Genomic DNA, 20,283 nt, shown 5'->3' on the forward strand with positions numbered 1-20,283 from the left:
AAGGGAAGTCCTTCCAGCCGTCACTCGTCCCAGCTCTGCAGACTATTCCTATCACCATGAAAAGGCAAAGCTACAGGCAGACAAAGATCACAGAGACAACACCAGAGAAGGAGACAGACCTAACCAGTCTTCCTGACAAAGAATTCAAAATAAGAATCATAAACATGCTGACAGAGATGCAGAGAAACACGCAAGAAAAATGGGATGAAGTCCGGAGGGAGATCACAGATGCCAGAAAGGAGATCGCAGAAATGAAACAAACTCTGGAAGGGTTTATAAGCAGAATGGATAGAATGCAAGAGGCCATTGATGGAATTGAAATCAGAGAACAGGAACGCATAGAAGCTGACATAGAGAGAGACAAAAGGATCTCCAGGAATGAAACAATGTTAAGAGAACTGTGTGACCAATCCAAAAGGAACAATATCCATATTATAGGGGTCCCAGAAGAAGAAGAGAGAGGAAAAGAGATGGAAAGTATCTTAGAAGAAATAATTGCTGAAAACTTCCCCACACTGGGGGAGGAAGTAATCGAACAGACCACGGAAATACACAGAACCCCCAACAGAAAGGATCCAAGAAGGGCAACACCAAGACACATAATAATTAAAATGGCAAAGATCAAGGACAAGGAAAGAGTGTTAAAGGCAGCTAGAGAGAAAAAGGTCACCTATAAAGGGAAACCCATCAGGCTAACGTCAGATTTCTCAACAGAAACCCTACAGGCCAGAAGAGAATGGCATGATATATTTAATACAATGAAACAGAAGGGCCTTGAACCAAGGATACTGTATCCAGCATGACTATCATTCAAATATGACGGTGGGATTAAACAATTCCCAGACAAACAAAAGCTGAGGGAATTTGCTTTCCACAAACCACTTCTACAGAACATCTTACAGGGACTGCTCTAGATGGGAGCACTCCTAGAAAGAGCACAGCACAAAACACCCAACATATGAAGAATCGAGGAGGAGGAACAAGAAGGGAGAGAAGAAAAGAATCTCCAGACAGTGTATATAACAGCTCAATAAGCGAGCTAAGTTAGGCAGTAAGATACTAAAGAGGCTAACCTTGAACCTTTGGTAACCACGAATTTAAAGCCTGCAATGGCAATAAGTACATATCTTTCAATAGTCACCCTAAATGTTAATGGGTTGAATGCACCAATCAAAAGACACAGAGTAACAGAATGGATAAAAAAGCAAGACCCATCTATATGCTGCTTACAAGAAACTCACCTCAAACCCAAAGACATGTACAGACTAAAAGTCAAGGGATGGAAAAACATATTTCAAGCAAACAACAGTGAGAAGAAAGCAGGGGTTGCAGTACTAATATCAGACAAAATAGACTTCAAAACAAAGAAAGTAACAAGAGATAAAGAAGGACACTACATAATGATAAAGGGCTCAGTCAAACAAGAGGATATAACCATTCTAAATATATATGCACCCAACACAGGAGCACCAGCATATGTGAAACAAATACTAACAGAACTAAAGGGGGATATAGACTGCAATGCATTCATTCTAGGAGACTTCAACACACCACTCACCCCAAAGGATAGATCCACTGGGCAGAAAATAAGTAAGGACACGGAAGCACTGAACAACACAGTACAGCAGATGGACCTAATAGACATCTATAGAACTCTACATCCAAAAGCAGCGGAATATACATTCTTCTCAAGTGCACATGGAACATTCTCCAGAATAGACCACATACTAGGCCACAAAAAGAGCCTCAGAAAATTCCAAAAGATTGAAATCCTACCAACCAACTTTTCAGACCACAAAGGCATAAAACTAGAAATAAACTGTACAAAGAAAGCAAAGAGGCTCACAAACACATGGAGGCTTAACAACACGCTCCTAAATAATCAATGGATCAACGACCAAATCAAAATGGAGATCCAGCAATATATGGAAACAAATGACAACAACACTAAGCCCCAACTTCTGTGGGACACAGCAAAAGCAGTCTTAAGAGGAAAGTATATAGCAATCCAAGCATATTTAAAAAAGGAAGAGCAATCCCAAATGAATGGTCTAATGTCACAATTATCGAAATTGGAAAAAGAAGAACAGATGAGGCCTAAGGTCAGCAGAAGGAGGGACATAATAAAGATCAGAGAAGAAATAAATAAAATTGAGAAGAATAAAACAATAGCAAAAATCAATGAAACCAAGAGCTGGTTCTTCGAGAAAATAAATAAAATAGATAAGCCTCTAGCCAGACTTATTAAGAAGAAAAGAGAGTCAACACAAATCAACAGTATCAGAAACGAGAAAGGAAAAATCACGACGGACCCCACGGAAATGCAAAGAATTATTGGAGAATACTATGAAAACCTATATGCTAACAAGCTGGGAAACCTAGGAGAAATGGACAACTTCCTAGAAAAATATAACCTTCCAAGACTGACCCAGGAAGAAACAGAAAATCTAAACAGACCAATTACCAGCAACGAAATTGAAGTGGTAATCAAAAAACTACCAAAGAACAAAACCCCCGGGAGAGATGGATTTACCTCGGAATTTTATCAGACATACAGGGAAGTCATAATACCCATTCTCCTTAAAGTTTTCCAAAAAATAGAGGAGGAGGGGATACTCCCAAACTCATTCTATGAAGCTAACATCACCCTAATACCAAAACCAGGCAAAGACCCCACCAAAAAAGAAAACTACAGACCAATATCCCTGATGAACGTAGATGCAAAAATACTCAACAAAATATTAGCAAACCGAATTCAAAAATACATCAAAAGGATCATACACCATGACCAAGTGGGATTCATCCCAGGGATGCAAGGATGGTACAACATTCGAAAGTCCATCAACATCATCCACCACATCAACAAAAAGAAAGACAAAAACCACATGATCATCTCCATAGATGCTGAAAAAGCATTTGACAAAGTTCAACATCCATTCATGTTAAAAACTCTCAGCAAAATGGGAATAGAGGGCAAGTACCTCAACATAATAAAGGCCATCTATGATAAACCCACAGCCAACATCATACTTAACAGCAAGAAGCTGAAAGCATTTCCTCTGAGATCGGGAACTAGACAGGGATGCCCACTCTCTCCACTGTTATTTAACATAGTACTGGAGGTCCTAGCCACGGCAATCAGACAAAATAAAGAAATACAAGGAATCCATATTGGTAAAGAAGAAGTTAAACTGTCACTATTTGCAGATGACATGATACTGTACATAAAAAACCCTAAAGACTCCACCCCAAAACTACTAGAACTGATATCGGAATACAGCAAAGTTACACGATACAAAATCAACACACAGAAATCTGTGGCTTTCCTATATACTAACAATGAACCAACAGAAAGAGAAATCAGGAAAACAACTCCATTCACAATTGCATCAAAAAAAATAAAATACCTAGGAATGAACCTAACCAAAGAAGTGAAAGACTTATACTCTGAAAACTACAAGTCACTCTTAAGAGAAATTAAAGGGGACACTAACAGATGGAAACTCATCCCATGCTCATGGCTAGGAAGAATTAATATCGTCAAAATGGCCATCCTGCCCAAAGCAATATACAGATTTGATGCAATCCCTATGAAACTACCAGCAACATTCTTCAATGAACTGGAACAAATAATTCAAAAATTCATATGGAAACACCAAAGACCCCGAATAGCCAAAGCAATCCTGAGAAAGAAGAATAAAGTAGGGGGGATCTCACTCCCCAACGTCAAGCTCTACTATAAAGCCATAGTAATCAAGACAATTTGGTACTGGCACAAGAGCAGAGCCACAGACCAATGGAACAGACTAGAGAATCCAGACATTAACCCAGACATATATGGTCACTTAATATTTGATAAAGGAGCCATGGACATACAATGGCGAAATGACAGTCTCTTCAACAGGTGGTGCTGGCAAAAACTGGACAGCTACATGTAGGAGAATGAAACTGGACCATTGTCTAACCCCATATACAAAAGTAAACTCAAAATGGATCAAAGACCTGAATGTAAGCCATGAAACCATTAAACTCTTGGAAGAAAACATAGGCAAAAACCTCTTAGACATAAACATGAGTGACCTCTTCTTGAACATATCTCCCCGGGGCAAGGAAAACAACAGCAAAAATGAGTAAGTGGGACTATATTAAGCTGAAAAGCTTCTGTACAGCAAAAGACACCATCAATAGAACAAGAAGGATCCCTACAGTATGGGAGAATATATTTGAAAATGACACATCCGATAAAGGCTTGACGTCCAGAATATATAAAGAGCTCACACGCCTCAACAAACAAAAAACAAATAACCCAATTAAAAAATGGGCAGAGGAACTGAACAGACAGTTCTCCAAAAAAGAAATACAGATGGCCAACAGACACATGAAAAGATGCTCCACATCGCTAATTATCAGAGAAATGCAAATTAAAACTACAATGAGGTATCACCTCACACCAGTAAGGATGGCTGCCATCCAAAAGACAAACAACAACAAATGTTGGCGAGGCTGTGGAGAAAGGGGAACCCTCCTACTCTCCTGGTGGGAATGTAACTTAGTTCAACCATTGTGGAAAGCAGTATGGAGGTACATCAAAATGCTCAAAACAGACTTACCATTTGACCCAGGAATTCCACTCCTAGGAATTTACCCTAAGAACGCAGCAATCAAGTTTGAGAAAGACAGATGCACCCCTATGTTTATTGCAGCACTATTTACAATAGCCAAGAATCGGAAGCAACCTAAATGTCCATCAATAGATGAATGGATAAAGAAGATGTGGTACATATACACAATGGAATACTACTCAGCCATAAGAAAAGGGCAAATCCAATCATTTGCAGCAACATGGATGGAGCTGGAGGATATTATGCTCAGTGAAACAAGCCAAGCGGAGAAAGAGAAATACCAAATGATTTCACTTATCTGTGGAATATAAGAACAAAGGAAAAACTGAAGGAACAAAACAGCAGTAGAATCACAGAACTCAAGAATGGACTAACAGGTACCAAAGGGAAAGGGACTGGGGAGGATGGGTGGGTAGGGAGGGATAAGGGGGGAGAAGTAGGGGGGTATTAAGATTAACATGCATGGGGGGGTAGGAGAAAAGGGAGGGCTGTACAACACAGAGAAGGCAAGTAGTGATTCTACAACATTTTGCTATGCTGATGGACAGTGACTGTAAAGGGGTTTATAGGGGAGACCTGGTATAGGAGAGACCTGGTATAGGGGAGAACCTAGTAAACATAATATTCGTCATGTAAGTGTAGATTAGTGATACCAAAAACAAAGCAAAAAAAAAAAAAAAAAAGGGCAGTTCCTGTGTGGTAACCTCCAACGAGTCCTACACAAGGGTATAAAGGGCATATAAAAGTGTAGGCAAAGGGTCTGTTTGTGTTTATACAGAGGACCAAAGCCTAATTGGGCTACCCTGAAAATGAACTAAGATACGATATGAAAAAGAACTTCCAACATCAGCACTCTCTGGAAGACTCATGCCAGAAGATGATCATCAAAAAACCCCAACAAAGATCCACGCACTGCTACAGCTGTAGATGCACTCATCCCACCAGTTCCTGGACTTGCCATGGGAATGAGGAAGGAGATATCTAAGCTGGCCTGTGCATACAGTAAAACAACAAATTTGACTGGATCTATACTGTTGGAACTCAACCAAGAATTTGGAGAAGTGCAAATTGTAGCGCTCCAAAGTCTTACAACTACAGACTATTTACTGTTAAAAGAACATAAGGGATGTGAACATTCCCCAGGAATGGGTTGTTTTAATTTGTCTGATTTCTCTCAGACTGTTCAAGTTCAGTTGGACAATATCCACCATATCATAGATAAGTTTTCACAAATGCCTAAGGTGCCTAACTGGTTTTCTTGGTTTCACTGGAGATGGCTGGTAATTACAGATATGCTTTGGTTATGTAACTACACTCCTATTATGTTAATGTGTGTGTGCAATTTAAGTAGTAGCTTAAAACCTATACATGCTGAAGTTACTCTACAAGAAGATATGTCAAAGAAATAATCAATCTTCCCATGTTTTCTTCCGCCTGCTACTTCTATAGCTTTTCTTCTTCCTTCCTAATTACAACCCTTAAATAGAATTCGTGCCTCATATCAAATGTACCAAGTATCATAATTCTTCCAAGTGGTAAAGATACCTCAAGACAAATGCTGGGCATAGAAGCCACAGGGCATAAATATGCAAAGAAGTAAAAAGCTAACCTTTTCAAACAATAAGGCTTCCCTCTCACTTACCAACTTCACATTTCCCTGTATGGCCCCGGAAGATGACTCGTTAGCCAGAGACGGGTAAGATTCCTCAAGGGAGGAACAACCTAAGACAGGCACAGTCGCAGGGGGGCCACCAGGTGAGAAATTGTGGATCAACAGAGGTGAGGCTTAGAACCTCACCCCCCCTGTTCTGAGAGAAATCTGCATACGTGGACGTTTTATTGCCCTTGTCTAGCTTGGATTAACACATAGTCTACAGGCACACACCTGATCATCTACATTTGCTCTCTTACAACACTAAACTATGTTTTCTACCTTTATCTTGTATCTACCTACCACTTCAGCATTTTATTAAAAATAATAATAATAAAGAGAGAAATGTGGTATCCACATATAAATCAAGTATAAAAACCAAATGAGTATTCATATTTGAACTGACTGTTTATAGTTCATAATGCATGAGCAAAACCGAAAGTTTCTGTGATGACTGCCCTTGTACTGTTCACTATGTAGCTTATTCATTATGTAAGAATTTGTTCTACATGTAAGAACTTGTTTGTTATGCCTCAGAAGATTGGAGACTGACGAAAATTAGGCTTGGGGTGTATTAATGATTGTGCATTGAGCATTGACTCCCCTATACAGAATTTTATTGTCGTTAACAACCATTTGATCAATAAATATGAGAGATGCCCTCACAAAAAAAAAAAAAAAAAAAAAAGGACAGACTTCCAATGGTAAAATAAATAAGTAACCGGGATGTAATGTATAGCATAAGGAATATAGTCAAGATATTGTAACAGCTTGGTAGGGTGATAGCTGGAACCTAAAATTATGTATATAAATGTTTTACCACTGTGTTGTACACTTGAAACTAATGTAATGTAATACTGTGCGTCAACTACCCTTCAATAAAAAATAATTATTTAAAATAAAAAAAAAAAAAAAGAAGTCAAAAAAAAAAAAAGAAAAAGAAAAAAAGAAAAAACCATAATCTACACTTATTCCAGGACTACAGGGGCTATTTTCGTTCCATGTCAATCTTCTCACAGCACAGCCTAGCTTAACACAGAGAAGGGCCTTCAACAGTGCTCAACGAACAAAACTGAATTGCATTTTGTCAAAGAAGATGTTAACTCTGCTGTATTTCGGGCAGAGAAAGAAGATGGAGTGTGTGCAGAGAGGAACCATATTCTAAAGATGGGAGAAGGTTCTGGGGTAATAAGACACTTGGGTTAAGGAGAGATGTATACAACAGCAGGGTACATCCCTGGGCTCACTCAGTCTCATACCGTCTTCCGGAATACCTGGACTGCCCAGAATACTAACCAGTCTCCATGCCTGCTTCCCCTCTGGCAATGCAAGCCACACTGGTTTCTTCTCTAGAACTAAGAGGGCACTTAGTCAAGTCTGTGTAGTGATCTGTTGTTTCACGGCCTCAGCCCCACATAGGCCAACTGTTTGGCCCGCGGTGGCTCCCCATATTCAAGCGCAGCGGCACTTCCCACCTGCCACCACTGAATGTGGAGAACCAAGACTGACATCTTAGTCCACCATTTGGGAAGGACAACAATCTGGGGGTGAGGTGGGAGCAGCGCTGGGCTGGACAAGCCCAATCCAGGACAGCAGCGCACTGACCGTTAAAGAAACATGTCCACAGAGTCTGTTAGCACACCGACAGCTCAGGGGCCTTCTGCAGCAGGCTGGTGACTTTGCTGCAGAGCATGGGGTAACGGTCCCCTACGTGCCACTCACAGTCTCCAGCAGTGATCCCCGGTAAGCACCCAGCACTGTAAGCCATCTCTTTTCTTCATGCATGAACTTGACACACATCAGCATTTTCTCTGAAGTTCCCATTCCTTTTTCCTGCCTCATGCTCCTTACGGCAACGTTTATTTCAGTGGGGTTTGATAGCATAGCAAAGGGAGTGGGACTATCTGGGCTTAATCTTCTCTGGACTACTTACTTGATTAGCATAGCGTTTCGGTAGCTTCTTGCCAGGGCCAATGTCCATTTCTTCACCATCTCTCTTTCCTTCTTCTTCTTCACTCTCCACCCCTGACCAGTCATCTTCAGCCAGTCTTCTGGCATGATTCACATAATCCAGCCGCTTGCTGGACAGAGAAAAGGCATAAAGACAGGTCTTTATGTCTTATAGGAAGACACCCTACAATGTGACAGATTTAATTCAAATCTCCAAATTCAGGAGCAACTTGGGAATTCTGGTGGGAGTCAAGAAAGATGATAAAATTTCCTTTGTAAGGCTAAACTAGTGACCGCCTCCTCAAGATCCTAAACAGGACTTCCCCTCCAAACACACTCAGCCCTCCTCAGAGGACTTTCCTAAGAATGGTGAAGTGAAATATTTAAAGGAATTTTCATTTCACTAGCTGAAAAGGCTCACCACACTCCCAGCTAACCCACCCCAGACTCCCACCTCTACCACAAGTGAGAGCTGCTACTCCCTGCCTGGCAGACACCTAATCCAAAGACCCCAGGGATTGAAAAGAGGCACCACTGGGGTGCAGCGGGAAGTTCCAGACAAAGATAGTTTCAAACAAAACAGCAGTAAACCCATGGACCCTGAGAACTGACTGGTGGCTGCAAGGGAGAGGGGTTGGGGCTCGTGGGTGGGAAGGGGGTGGGGGATAAATGGACACAAAAATTCTCAATCATAATATTAGTCAGTCATGGAGATAGTAGTACAGCATTGAGAATACAGCCAATGATTCTGTAACATCTTCCTATGTTGACAGATAGTAACTGCACTAGTTGGGGTGAGGATTTAATAATATCGGTCACTGTCAAACCACTGTGTTACAAGTTTGAAACCAATATAAGATTGTATATCAACAATGCTTCAATTTAAAAAAATGATGTTAAATGTTCCTTAGGGATGTACCCATTAAAGTAAACCATACAAAATAAGTATACATGAATTCATACTAATACAAATGTTTGAATTAATAAAAATGGGTTACAAGAGACAAAAAATACCCAAACAAGCTTCCAGGGCTTTTCACTTCATACAGCTTTCTAAAAAGCAGCCAGGCATTTCTCTAGTTCTTATTTAACTTTCAAAAAAGGCATCTTAATTTATGATTTAATGTCTTCTACTTACTGTCTCCCTTTACCATTATTTTCTTCTTTTTTAAAAACTACATGTTCTAGAATATTTGGAAAATTGAGAAGGAAGAAAAAGAACCTTTTAGAACCTAATTGTTCCAAAGTGATTGTAGTATCACATACCCTCCTACACTCGGTTTCCTCAAAGCTAAGGCAAGAGACCAACCACTGAGGCGGTGAGACCAACTCAACTGGTTTTTCTCAAACACACACATGTTGATATACATTCACATGAAGATGCACACCAGAAAGGGCAAACGCAAGCAAAATGGTATTTTATTTCAAAAATAAGGGAGAGCCAGTGTACTTGCACATGTGCAAAAGGATATATGTCCATGGTTACTTCCCGGGCATTATCTGTAATCACGAGAGAAGGAAACTAACTACCCAGATGCCCCCCACCAGGAGATCAGCTAGGGATCACATTATGAGCTTATCACTCAATGGAATACCTGGCACCATAAAAAAGGAATGAGGTGGCACTTTATGAACTAGTACAGAATCTCTCCAAAAAAACACACTGTTCAACACATGTGCAGAAAAGTCTATTTGTCACTGCTACTTCCGTTAAAAAAAGAAAAGGTTATGTGTACATACAACCATACACTTGCTCATTCGTGCACTGCTCTTTGGAAAGACACACATGAAACTAATAATATGGTGAGGAATTGGATGGATAGGGACAGAACTGGGAGGAGACCTAACAGCTTGTATTTTTTGAATTATACATATATTTCTTATGTTTTGAATTTTGAACTATGAATATATACAATGAAATATTACCTATTTCAAAATAATTAATTGTAGTTTTTTTTTTTAATGAAAGGCAAGGTGATCTGAGAATGTAATCTACAAGCAACTCAGGGACCACAGGGTTAAATATCTTGGCTAAATATATTCAGTTATGCAGCACAGGGCAAAATGCAGACTGCATAGCAATTGTGCAGCCGTTAATGGTTCCTCCTTGTCTTTAATTCTTTATTACCCAGAAGAGGACCATGTTGCACTAAGAATAAAGGACAGGTCCTGCCTTCAGAGCAGTCCAGCCTCAAACGCTCCCATCCTCCTCTCTTTTCCTGTTTGCTCATCTTGGCATTGAGAATTAAGGGTATGGAAGACATTTCCTCAGATTCCCTGTGGAATTATTTATCTTGAAGTCCCAACGGCCACAGAGAAACATTTGGGCAAAGGCAGACAGGAAGACTGCACCAATGCCAGGATTCAGAGTGCAGGAGAAGCCACACAGGGAATTGGGGAGTGGAAGTCTGGGAGTGGCTTTCATTAGTTCCCCAGTTACAAAGCTCGGTACTGCTGCCAAAAGAAAAAGAGAATTTTAACCAAGTAACTGAGCTTTTGCTATCAAACTTCGGTCTCTTACTTCCCCATTATTTTCCTAAGCTTTGGGTATAAAGGATGACTACTCTGCTAGGATTTAGTCCTCACAACCTCCTGGGCACGATCAACCTACAAAGGGTTTACTTTGAAGGGGGCTCCTGTAGAGACATGCCTAGAGCCTCCTAAGTGGTTCACAGCTCTGAGCCAGGAGAAAGAAGCCAAGCGGTTCAAGCATGCCTTACGATTTCTGCAGTTCCAACAACCGGTGGCGCCTCTCACTCTGCTCCAACGAACTGTACTTGGACTTGTACTGAGACAGGCGGGGATTTGGGGCGGCTGTGCTGTTCAGATCTTGAGACACAAAAAAGCTACTAGCCAGGGCTTGACTCAGCTCTTCCATCTTCCCTACAAATGAAAGCATAAGAAAATGGCCCATTAATTTCATATCGCCTCCGGGGTACAGGCAGTTATGATGTAACATGATGGCAACATTCCTAAAAATCCTCGCTGAATCCAAAATCATAACTGTTTCCATGGGAAAAAAGGAAGTTAAAAGGCAAATGAGTTACATATGAACAAAAATGTTCCTTCCTGTAGATATTTCAATAATGATAATTTTGATAGCTGTGAGTATATAGATACAAACTTAAACATCAATCACTAAGCAAATTTACCTTGTGACTGTATCTAATGTTTGCTCTTTGTCAGCCATCACCAGGTGCCCTATCACTTAGCCTTCTTTCTCCCTCACCAACATCCAGTGATGAGATCAAGTACCTAATTTTTTCTTGAATAGTCATTATTAGTAATTATTAATAGCCATTAATAATAGCTCTAAAAAGCCATTACTCAAAAACCAATATAACTTTCTGATGCAAATTTGACCCACTTGGTTGCTTAATTTTCTAATAAATGCCAACTCACATATAGAAAAGTTATCTCCAGGAGAAATACTGGTTCTAGGGCCCCTGAAGGAAGGGGCCTTTTTGGCACCAAGAGGTGCCAAAAATCCAAACCTGGCTGTTACTTTTTCTCTTTACAGTTTGTTTTATTTATTTGGGGTGGGCAGAAGGAAGGTTTCAGGGCTACCTATGTAAGACTCACTTGGAAAAGAGCTAGATAGAAGGCTGCCTATCACTTAACACGAGCTGCTCTAGGAGTGTGAACGACTGACATGTGGTACATTTGGGAGACAGTGAGCAGATGTCATACTGGAGACAAACTACCCAGGTGGGCCCTAAAGAATGGGAGTGGAGAGAAAGAGATGCATTCATATTTCACTCACCCTTCTGTGAATGAACATATAAGGTGGCACAGGAGCTTACCCGAGGGTTAAAGGTGTGCCTCAGAGAGTTAAGAAAACAGGAACATTTGGGGGAAATCTGACTCACACAGCAGCACTGGCCTAACCCTTCAGCTCTAATGTAAACTAGAGGGCACCACCAGTGCTAAACTCCACCCCCGGCCAGCTTACAATGGTCTGTGCACCAAAACCAATGGGTTTATTCCAGAGCCTCTACAGTTAAAAATTCAACTCTATGGGCCTCTACCTGGCAATTAGTTATTTTCCATTGCACACTTGAAGTCAATTTTTTCTTAATTTGCAGCATTAGATTTCTTTCTAATTTGAAAGGAATTTATTTAAATTGTGGTTAAAAACTCTTTTAAGATTTAACATCTTAGCCATTTTTAAGTGCACAATTCAGTAATGTTAAGTGCATTCACACTGTTGTGCAACCAATTTCTGGAACTCTTCATCTTGCAAAATTAAACCTCTATATACCCATTAAACATGAAAGGAACTTTTAAAATTTAAGATTAACATAGTGTTGTCTGGCAATCCAATCTGGGGAGATCTCCCTGAGCACTAGGTGAAACCTCAACCTGGCATAGGGTTCTTGACTCTGGTAGAGAAAGAATTTGACAGCAGGTCATAAGAGTGTAGGTAAGGAGGAAATTAATTAAAGAGAGAGTAGTAGAAAATTCATGCAGGCAGTAGAGAGCAAGGAAGAGCAGAGGGAGGAAAGGAAAGTCCATGGAACTCCTGCTCAACACCGGGGCAGATCCCTCGCCAACTCCTGAAGCCAGGGTCACCTGGTATCCAGTGTCCACTTGAAACTGCACAGTGAGGTAACAAAGCCCCTACTACCCCAGAATTTGGGGAGGCCTCAGAGCACTGGATGGAGTGAGATTATGTTCTGAGAACTTCCCAAAGCAAAGATTTTTCAGGAAGGCTACTAAAGAGCATGACCTTACAGCCACAGTCCTGTCTGGGTCACCTACGCAATGGGAATTTCCTAATCCAAATCAGAGATCTTAGTAGCCCTTGCCTACTTGTCTGAAGTAGAACAGAGAGAGAGACTTGTGCTTAAGACCAGAACACTGAATGAAATAGCAAAGTGACAAAGGCATTTACCACCAGAGGTGGAGGTGGGCAAGTTCTTGTTTTTATCATGAAAAAGAGTGCAGAGATGAAGTGCAACAGGCTTATGCAACAGTAAAGTTTATTTGATAAGACAGTACACACTCAGACAGGAGTGCTGGTGACCTCAGAGAGGAGGCGTGCTTAAAAGTTTAGGATTTGCATTTTTAAGAATCGGTAAAAGGCCAGGGGAGCTTAGACTGACTGTGGTCTCATGATGTCTATCTCTGGTGAGAGACATTATGTCACCACCATAGACAGTCTCTAGATATTCTGCAAGATAAACTTAACACAGGGAATGTATTGGTCCTGTTCTTCTCCAAGATAATGGCTACCCTCAAGCAGTGGAAACGTATCATTTAGGACTGCCTGCCCTGCCTAAGATAGGTTCAGTCATTGGCTCATTACCATAAAACGTGTTAGGAATCTTACCTCCCAAGTCCCTCATTTTTAAAATGGAATCTTAGTCTTAAGGTGGAGTCCCTCCTGTTCTTACTATACTATTTATATCTTGGCATTTTTCATCATAGGCAGGAAATATTAATCATGATGCTTGCCCCACGTCCTGCTCTACCTCAATAATATCAGCGTGGATTTGAGGAGAGTCTTAGCATATTTGTAATATAACCAGGTTGGCCACTTGTGGTTGAGGCTGAGTGATGAGTACTTAGTATCCGTAATGGTAGGCTATTTTCTGTATTTTTATGCAAGTCTGAACACTTTCATAATAAAGCTTGTAAAAAATTACGTGTTCCTTTTACCAAAGTAATGACCAAATATAAAATACATTTATTAGGCCTTATCATGCTTTATCTTTGTTGGGGCTCCTGCTCTGCCAAAACCCACAAAATCCCTAAACCTGGTAACTTGGATACTGGGCAGCTCCCTGTACCTTCCCTTACGGCTGTTCTCCGCGGGCTTCGGCTCTCTCACCCCAGTCCTCGGGACAGTGCTCTCTCCAGGGGTGCTGACCTCGGCCCTGGGGTCGCATCCTCCACCGTCCTCCCAGCGCCCAAATTCCCTGCTCGCCCACGCCCCTTCCCGGCTCCACATCCGTGTCCCCTGCCTCTCGCTCCACCGGGCGCTCCCGCCCCGCACCCGCCAGGCCCGCATGGAGGCCTCCTCGGCGCCCCCCACAGGCCACAACCTCGCACAGGCTGTCTCTAGGGAGGGGTCACTCAGGCCCACAAAAAGTCCCGGCGGGGTCCTGGCCCAAAAGCCTGGGCAGCAGAGAGGAAGCAGGCCCGAGGGAAGTCTGGTTCTCCACCGCCAGTGACGGCTCGGGAGGCCGGGAGTACGAAGCCGGCCGTGTGCCCAGGGGCAGGTCAGAAGCCGGCAGGGCCCAGGTTCCAATCCAGGACTCACCAGGCGGAGGTGACAGTTCCACGCGCCGCCGCCACAGTTCCGGAGGCCGACCAATCAGCTGCCCTAGGAGAGCGGCCCGCCCCCGTGGCCGCCACCGCGCAACTGGGCCGCCTGGCCACGCGCCGGGACGTTCTGGCTCCTCCCGCCGCTGCGAATGCCGGGAGTCCTTCCGCGGTTGGGTCGCTGGCAGGCCGTCACTTCCGCCCTCAACGGCGGGGGCTCTTCCGGCGGCCGCGGCCCGGGGGCTTCCCTTGGCTCTGCGCTGTCCGGGTTCCTGCGCCGTCGCTTGGCCCGGCAGGCCGAGGTCTCCATCCCGAGCACAAGCTCCTCGCGGCCCCTTTCCTCAGTAAGAAGCCCGATCTCCTGGCTCGCCATTCAAGGCCCTCCGGCCCGGATCCTGCCCACCGCACATCCGCAGTCTTTAGGGGCGCACCAGCAGTCCGCCCCCTCACTGGTGTCAATTGCCTGGATTCCCTCCACCCCTCACGCCCCCAGGTCTCAGACAATTAGACGTTCCCTCGCATTTCGCCCTTACGACATCGGAAATACACCTCGATTACAGACCATTTGCGCGGTTTGGCAGTTTCTTTCCTACTCGGCTGTGGACTTGTCAACGGTAGGAACCTGGCTTGATTCCTGTTTAAGAAGTCAGCGTGCAGCAGAAGGTACGGCACTCAGTAGACCCTGGTGAAGGAATGACTGAATTGGAAGCGGTAGGTGGAAGGAGCCGGGATTTAGGAGAACTAATCAAACTAGAGTGCAGCTTCGCAGGGGAGGTCTGATGAGATGCAAAATAAAAATATGAATAGTCATTTATTGAATGCTTACACCGAGCCAGACACTGCTTCACATGCATAATCTCACTTAATTTGCAAATAACACAAGGAAGTAGAGCGTCTGGTGCTCAGAGATGTTAAGTAACTTGGCCAAAGTCACACCGCTTTTGAGCCGAATATTTGAATATGCTGAATGTTTTTGACTCAGAGAAGCTAGATGTTACTATGCTACATAAAATATACAAAGTTGGCACACTTGGAATCCAAGGAATCAAAGATGTGGATTTGCTGCATATTTTATGTACATAACATCATCCATTTGAACTAAAAAGAACAGGTGATGAGACCAACACAGTGGTGGGGTGGGGAAGGGGGTAAAAGATGTTTGGGACTTTGGAAGACCAATTTTTGGACCTCAGGATTTATGTAGGTGAGCTCTGTCTTTCCATGGTCAGGCTGGGCAAAGCTGTGCACTAGGTTATTTATTTTGGTGGTGAATTCATTCATGAATAAAAGCTCATGTTTGCCTAATTTATGAGAAGCCAGAGCCTGGCTTCATTAGGGAACTTTGACACCAGGATATTAAGTATTTTGTAATAAATAGAGAATAACCATTCTCTATACCCATGACCACAGGTCACATCTAGTGTTCCAAAGTACACAGAAAAGAATACATGCCTTACACATTGGAGGAAAACAGAAACTGACAAAGAGGTCCCCAAACTCATACAATGAGTCCAGGAAAAAGGCTCCAGTCCAACTCACACCTGTGTTTAATGTCTTTAAATCAATTTACCTTTTTTAAAAAGGCCTAAATATATTAATTTAAAAGAGGAACACCATAACATTATTTTTAATTGCTTTCCATTTTAATAGGTGGTATTTATAAAATATACACAGTAAAAACAGTATAATGTTATAATCTAGCTAGATATTGGTATCTACAGGAAATTATAAGACTGAGGACTTGGTAAAAATCAGAAGTTAGCAAGTATTGAAGAAGTGATGAAGAGTAACACTAAGAGAACTTTTATATAATCAGATAAATTCAAAGAGAAGATCCACTTTCTCATTCTATGATTCAATGTTATTTAAGGTGTTAACCCATGCATCCCTAAAATGTTCTGCTAAGTGTCCACAGGTGGGGGACTCCTACTTAGAAAGAAGAGATTGAGAGCAGGAAGGTGTTCAGCCTTTTCTGAAAGAGGAGACTCTCACCAGAAGCCCTTAGTGTCACTCTGTCAATTAACCAATGTGTGTTTAATGCCTACTATTTGGTCAGGCGCTGTGCCAGGCCTAGGAAATACCAAATGACCAAGACTGACTTGGACCCTACCTTCCAGGAGCTTACAGCCCAGTTGTGGTAGGGAGAGATGAAAGATAGATGGCGTAGCTGAGTACAGACAGATGCCAAAGAGCTTAGGTGGCTGGGTAGGTACGGAGACGGGTGGGGCTTCTGCGGCCACAGTGTTCAGGGAACTTTCTGAGGAGTCGACATTTGAGTTGAGATGTGAATGATGAGGAGCCAGCCATGAGGACAGGAAGTTCTAAATTTCTAGTGGAAGGCACAGCGGGTCCAGAGAGGCTTTGTGTGAGGGGTAGGCAGAAGGCCAGAAGGAGGGGGAAGCAGAGGGAGGTGAGGTCACCGGCAGTCAGGACACAGAAGCCTACAGGCCATAGTGGGCAGTTGGAATTTTACTCATTGCAGGTGAAGGTTTCTAAACAAATTTGAGCTTTAAAGAGCTCCCACTAGCTACTGAGTAGCGAACTAAAGCTTAATGTGGTGGTTAGGAGGCCAGTGACCGGGGCTTGCACTAAAGTTGCATCAATGGATGGGATAGAAAAGGCTGGATTTGGGATATAATCCAGAAAGCAAACAAAATGGGCTTATTGTTCTTAAAAGCAAGAATTATACATGTGTTCAAGTCCAGGCCCCAGAAAAGACTTTCCCCTTGAGATTAAAGAGAATCAAAAAGGAAACAGCTTTCTCCCTATGTAATTTGGTATTACATTAAGGCCTAGGCCCTGCACCACCTAAACCACCTTGAGGACTGCTGCCCCTCCCCCACCCCTGCTCAGTGGCAGGAGGGAGAGAAACTGAGCAGGGAGGGACTGGAGGCCTGGGACTGCTGAGTACCTAGCTCCAGAGATCTGCTCTGGGAGCACAAACCTACACTTCATGGTGCTTTCATCATATTCTCGTGATTAAGGCGTTGGAAAGCTGGGACAGGCTGAGTTCCTGGGGACACTGGGATTCCGGCTTCTTGTGGAAAGCAGGGATCCATATCCAGCTGCTCTGGGACAAAAGCTTATACCTGCGTGCTCGGTCCACTGGCTCAGGCAGTGAAGGCAGGCATAGAAGCTGGGAAGCAGGACTCTTTCCTACTCCCAGGCACCAATACCACTCCCCTGCGACCCCCAACATTGCTTCAGGGGCTGAGCAGCTCCAGAGAGTAGAGCTTCTGGACACCAGAGGGCGCCATATACAAACATGAAACAACAAAGGACCCTGGTCCAGAGTAAAGTTATTAATACAACTCCTGAGAAAGATTTAAATGACATGGACCTTGTAACTCTTCCTGAAAGGGAGTTCAAAATAAAAATCATTAACATGGTCATGGAGGTACAGAAAGATATTCAAGAACTCAGGAATGAATTCCGGATGGAGATCCAACTGTTGAAGAACACAATGGAGGGTATTAAAAGCAGGTTGGATACGGTGGAGGAGACAATCATGAAATAGAAACTAGAGAAGAGGAATTCAAAGAAGCTGAGGCACAGAGAGAAAACAGGATCTCTAAGAATGAAAGAATATTGAGAGAACTGTGTGACCAATCCAAACAGAACAATATTCGCATTATAGGGATACCAGAAGAAGAAGACAGAGGGAAAGGGATAGGAAGTGTCTTTGAGGAGGTAATTGCTGAAAACTTCCCCAATCTGGGGAAGGAGATACTCCCTCAGGCCATGGAGATGCACAGATCTCCCAACACAAGGGACCCAAGGACAACGCCAAGACACATAGTAATTAAAATGGCAGAGATCAAGGATAAAGACAGACTATTAAAAACAGCCAGAGAGTTAGGAGCTAAGATGGCGGTGTGAGTAGAGCAGCGGAAATCTCCCAAAAACATATATATTTTTGAAAATACAACTATTCCGAAAAGAGAGACCAGAAGACACAGGACAACAGCCGGACTACATCCACACCTGCAAGAACCGTATGCCTCACGAAGGGCATAAGATACAAGCCCTGGCCCAGCGGGACCCGAGCACCCCCCACCCCAGCTCCTGGCAGGAGGAGAGGAGTTGGAGCGGGAGGGAGAGGGACTGCTAAACACCCAGCCCCAGCCATCCGCACCAGAGTGCAGACACACAGTGCGTGGGGTGCTGGATACTAGGGAAACGGCAGTAAAACCTGCGAGCAGGTCCCCACAGCCGGCGCCCCTGGGACAAAGAAAAGTGAATGCATTTTGAAAGTCTTAAAGGGACAGGGACACCACATCTGGACGGAGTCGTCCTGGGACACTTACCCCAGCAACTGGGAACCCGGGAAACTCCGGGGGGTCTAACCCCTAGGGTGGCAGTGCTGCTCCAAAGCCCCTCACGGAGATAAACAGCCTCCCGCCCATTCTCAGAGTGGCACGGCCCAGCCATAGTGGAGCGGCAGCCTAAGAGCTGCCACGCCCATAGCTACCGGGTGCGGAGCTTCCTTCACAACAGCCGGGCAAAAATCGGAAACCCTGTCTGTGCGCAACTGCCCAGCACAAGCCGCTAGAGGTCGCTGTTCTCCCAGGAGAGGAGGGTCACAAACTAGCAAGAAGGGACGTTCTCCCAGCTGACAAGTGCCAACTACCCACGATTATCTCTATCGCCATGAAAAGGCAGAAGAATTTGATACAGACCAGATTAACCCAGACAGTCTCCCCTGAAAAGGAATCTGGAGAGATAGACCTAACCAGTCTTCCTGAAAAAGAATTTAAAACAAAGGTCATAAACATGCTGATGGATCTTCTGAGAAATATGCAAGAGCTAAGGAGGGAGAATATAGAAATAAAACAAACTCTGAAAGGATTTAAAAGCAGAATGGATGAGATGCAAGAGGCCATTGATGGACTAGAAACCAGAGAACAGGAACGCATAGAAGCTGACAGAGAGAGAGATAAAAGGATCTGCAGGAATGAAACAATATTAAGAGAACTGTGTGACCAATCCAAAAGGAACAACATCCACATTATAGGGGTACCAGAAGAAGAAGAGAGAAAAGGGGATAGAAAGTGTATTTGAAGAAATAATTACTGAAAACTTCCCCAAACTGGGGGAGGAAATAGTCGCTCAGACCACAGAAGTACACAGAACTCCAAACAGAAGGGACCCAAAGAGGACAACACAAAGACATACAATAATTAAAATGGCAAAGCTCAAGGACAAGGACAGAATTTTAAAGGCAGCTAGAGAGAAGAAGAAGGTCACCTACAAAGGAAAACCCATCAGCTTATCATCAGACTTCTCAACAGAAACCCTACAGGCCAGAAGAGAATGGCATGATATACTTAATGCAATGAAACAGAAGGGCCTTGAACCAAGAATACTATATCCAGCACAATTATCATTTAAATATGAAGGAGGGATTAAACAATTCCTAGACAAGCAAGAGTTGAGGGAATTTGCCTCACACAAACCACCTCTACAGGGTATTTTAGAGGGACTGCTCTAGATGGGAGCACTCCTAAGGCTAAACAGATGTCACCAGAGAAAATAAAATCACAGCAAAGAAAGCAGACCAACCAAATACTAACTAAAGGCAAAAAATAAAATCAACTATACACAAAAGCAGGCAAAAGAAACACAAACGAGCACAGGATAAAACACCCAACATGTAAAGAATGGAGGAGGAGGAATAAGAAGGGAGAGAAATAAAGAATCACCAGACAGTGTTTATAATAGCTCAACAAGCGAGTTAAGTTAGAAAGATACTAAATAACCTAACCTTGAACCTTTGGTAACCACGAATCTAAA

General features: G+C 43.1%; 1 protein-coding gene across 2 annotated transcripts in view; it reads right to left on the bottom strand.

Annotated features, from left to right (window-relative positions):
• The window catches only part of SNUPN (snurportin 1), a 33,226-nt gene extending 18,593 nt beyond the window's left edge, over window positions 1-14,633 (bottom strand). The window contains exons 1-3 of one of the 2 annotated variants that reach the window (XM_036907634.2): window positions 14,489-14,633; window positions 10,944-11,106; window positions 8,207-8,354 (exon numbers count right to left, since the gene is read on the bottom strand). In XM_036907634.2, the coding sequence (XP_036763529.2) occupies window positions 8,207-8,354; window positions 10,944-11,101 (306 nt within the window). In that variant the 5' untranslated portion in view covers window positions 11,102-11,106; window positions 14,489-14,633. The remainder of the gene's footprint in view (window positions 1-8,206; window positions 8,355-10,943; window positions 11,107-14,488) is intronic. The other variant, XM_036907633.2, reaches the window with a different exon arrangement.
• Between the last annotated feature and the right edge of the window lie 5,650 nt (window positions 14,634-20,283).

This window comes from Manis pentadactyla, chromosome 11, assembly GCF_030020395.1.
Source record: "Manis pentadactyla isolate mManPen7 chromosome 11, mManPen7.hap1, whole genome shotgun sequence".
NCBI lineage: Eukaryota > Metazoa > Chordata > Mammalia > Pholidota > Manidae > Manis > Manis pentadactyla.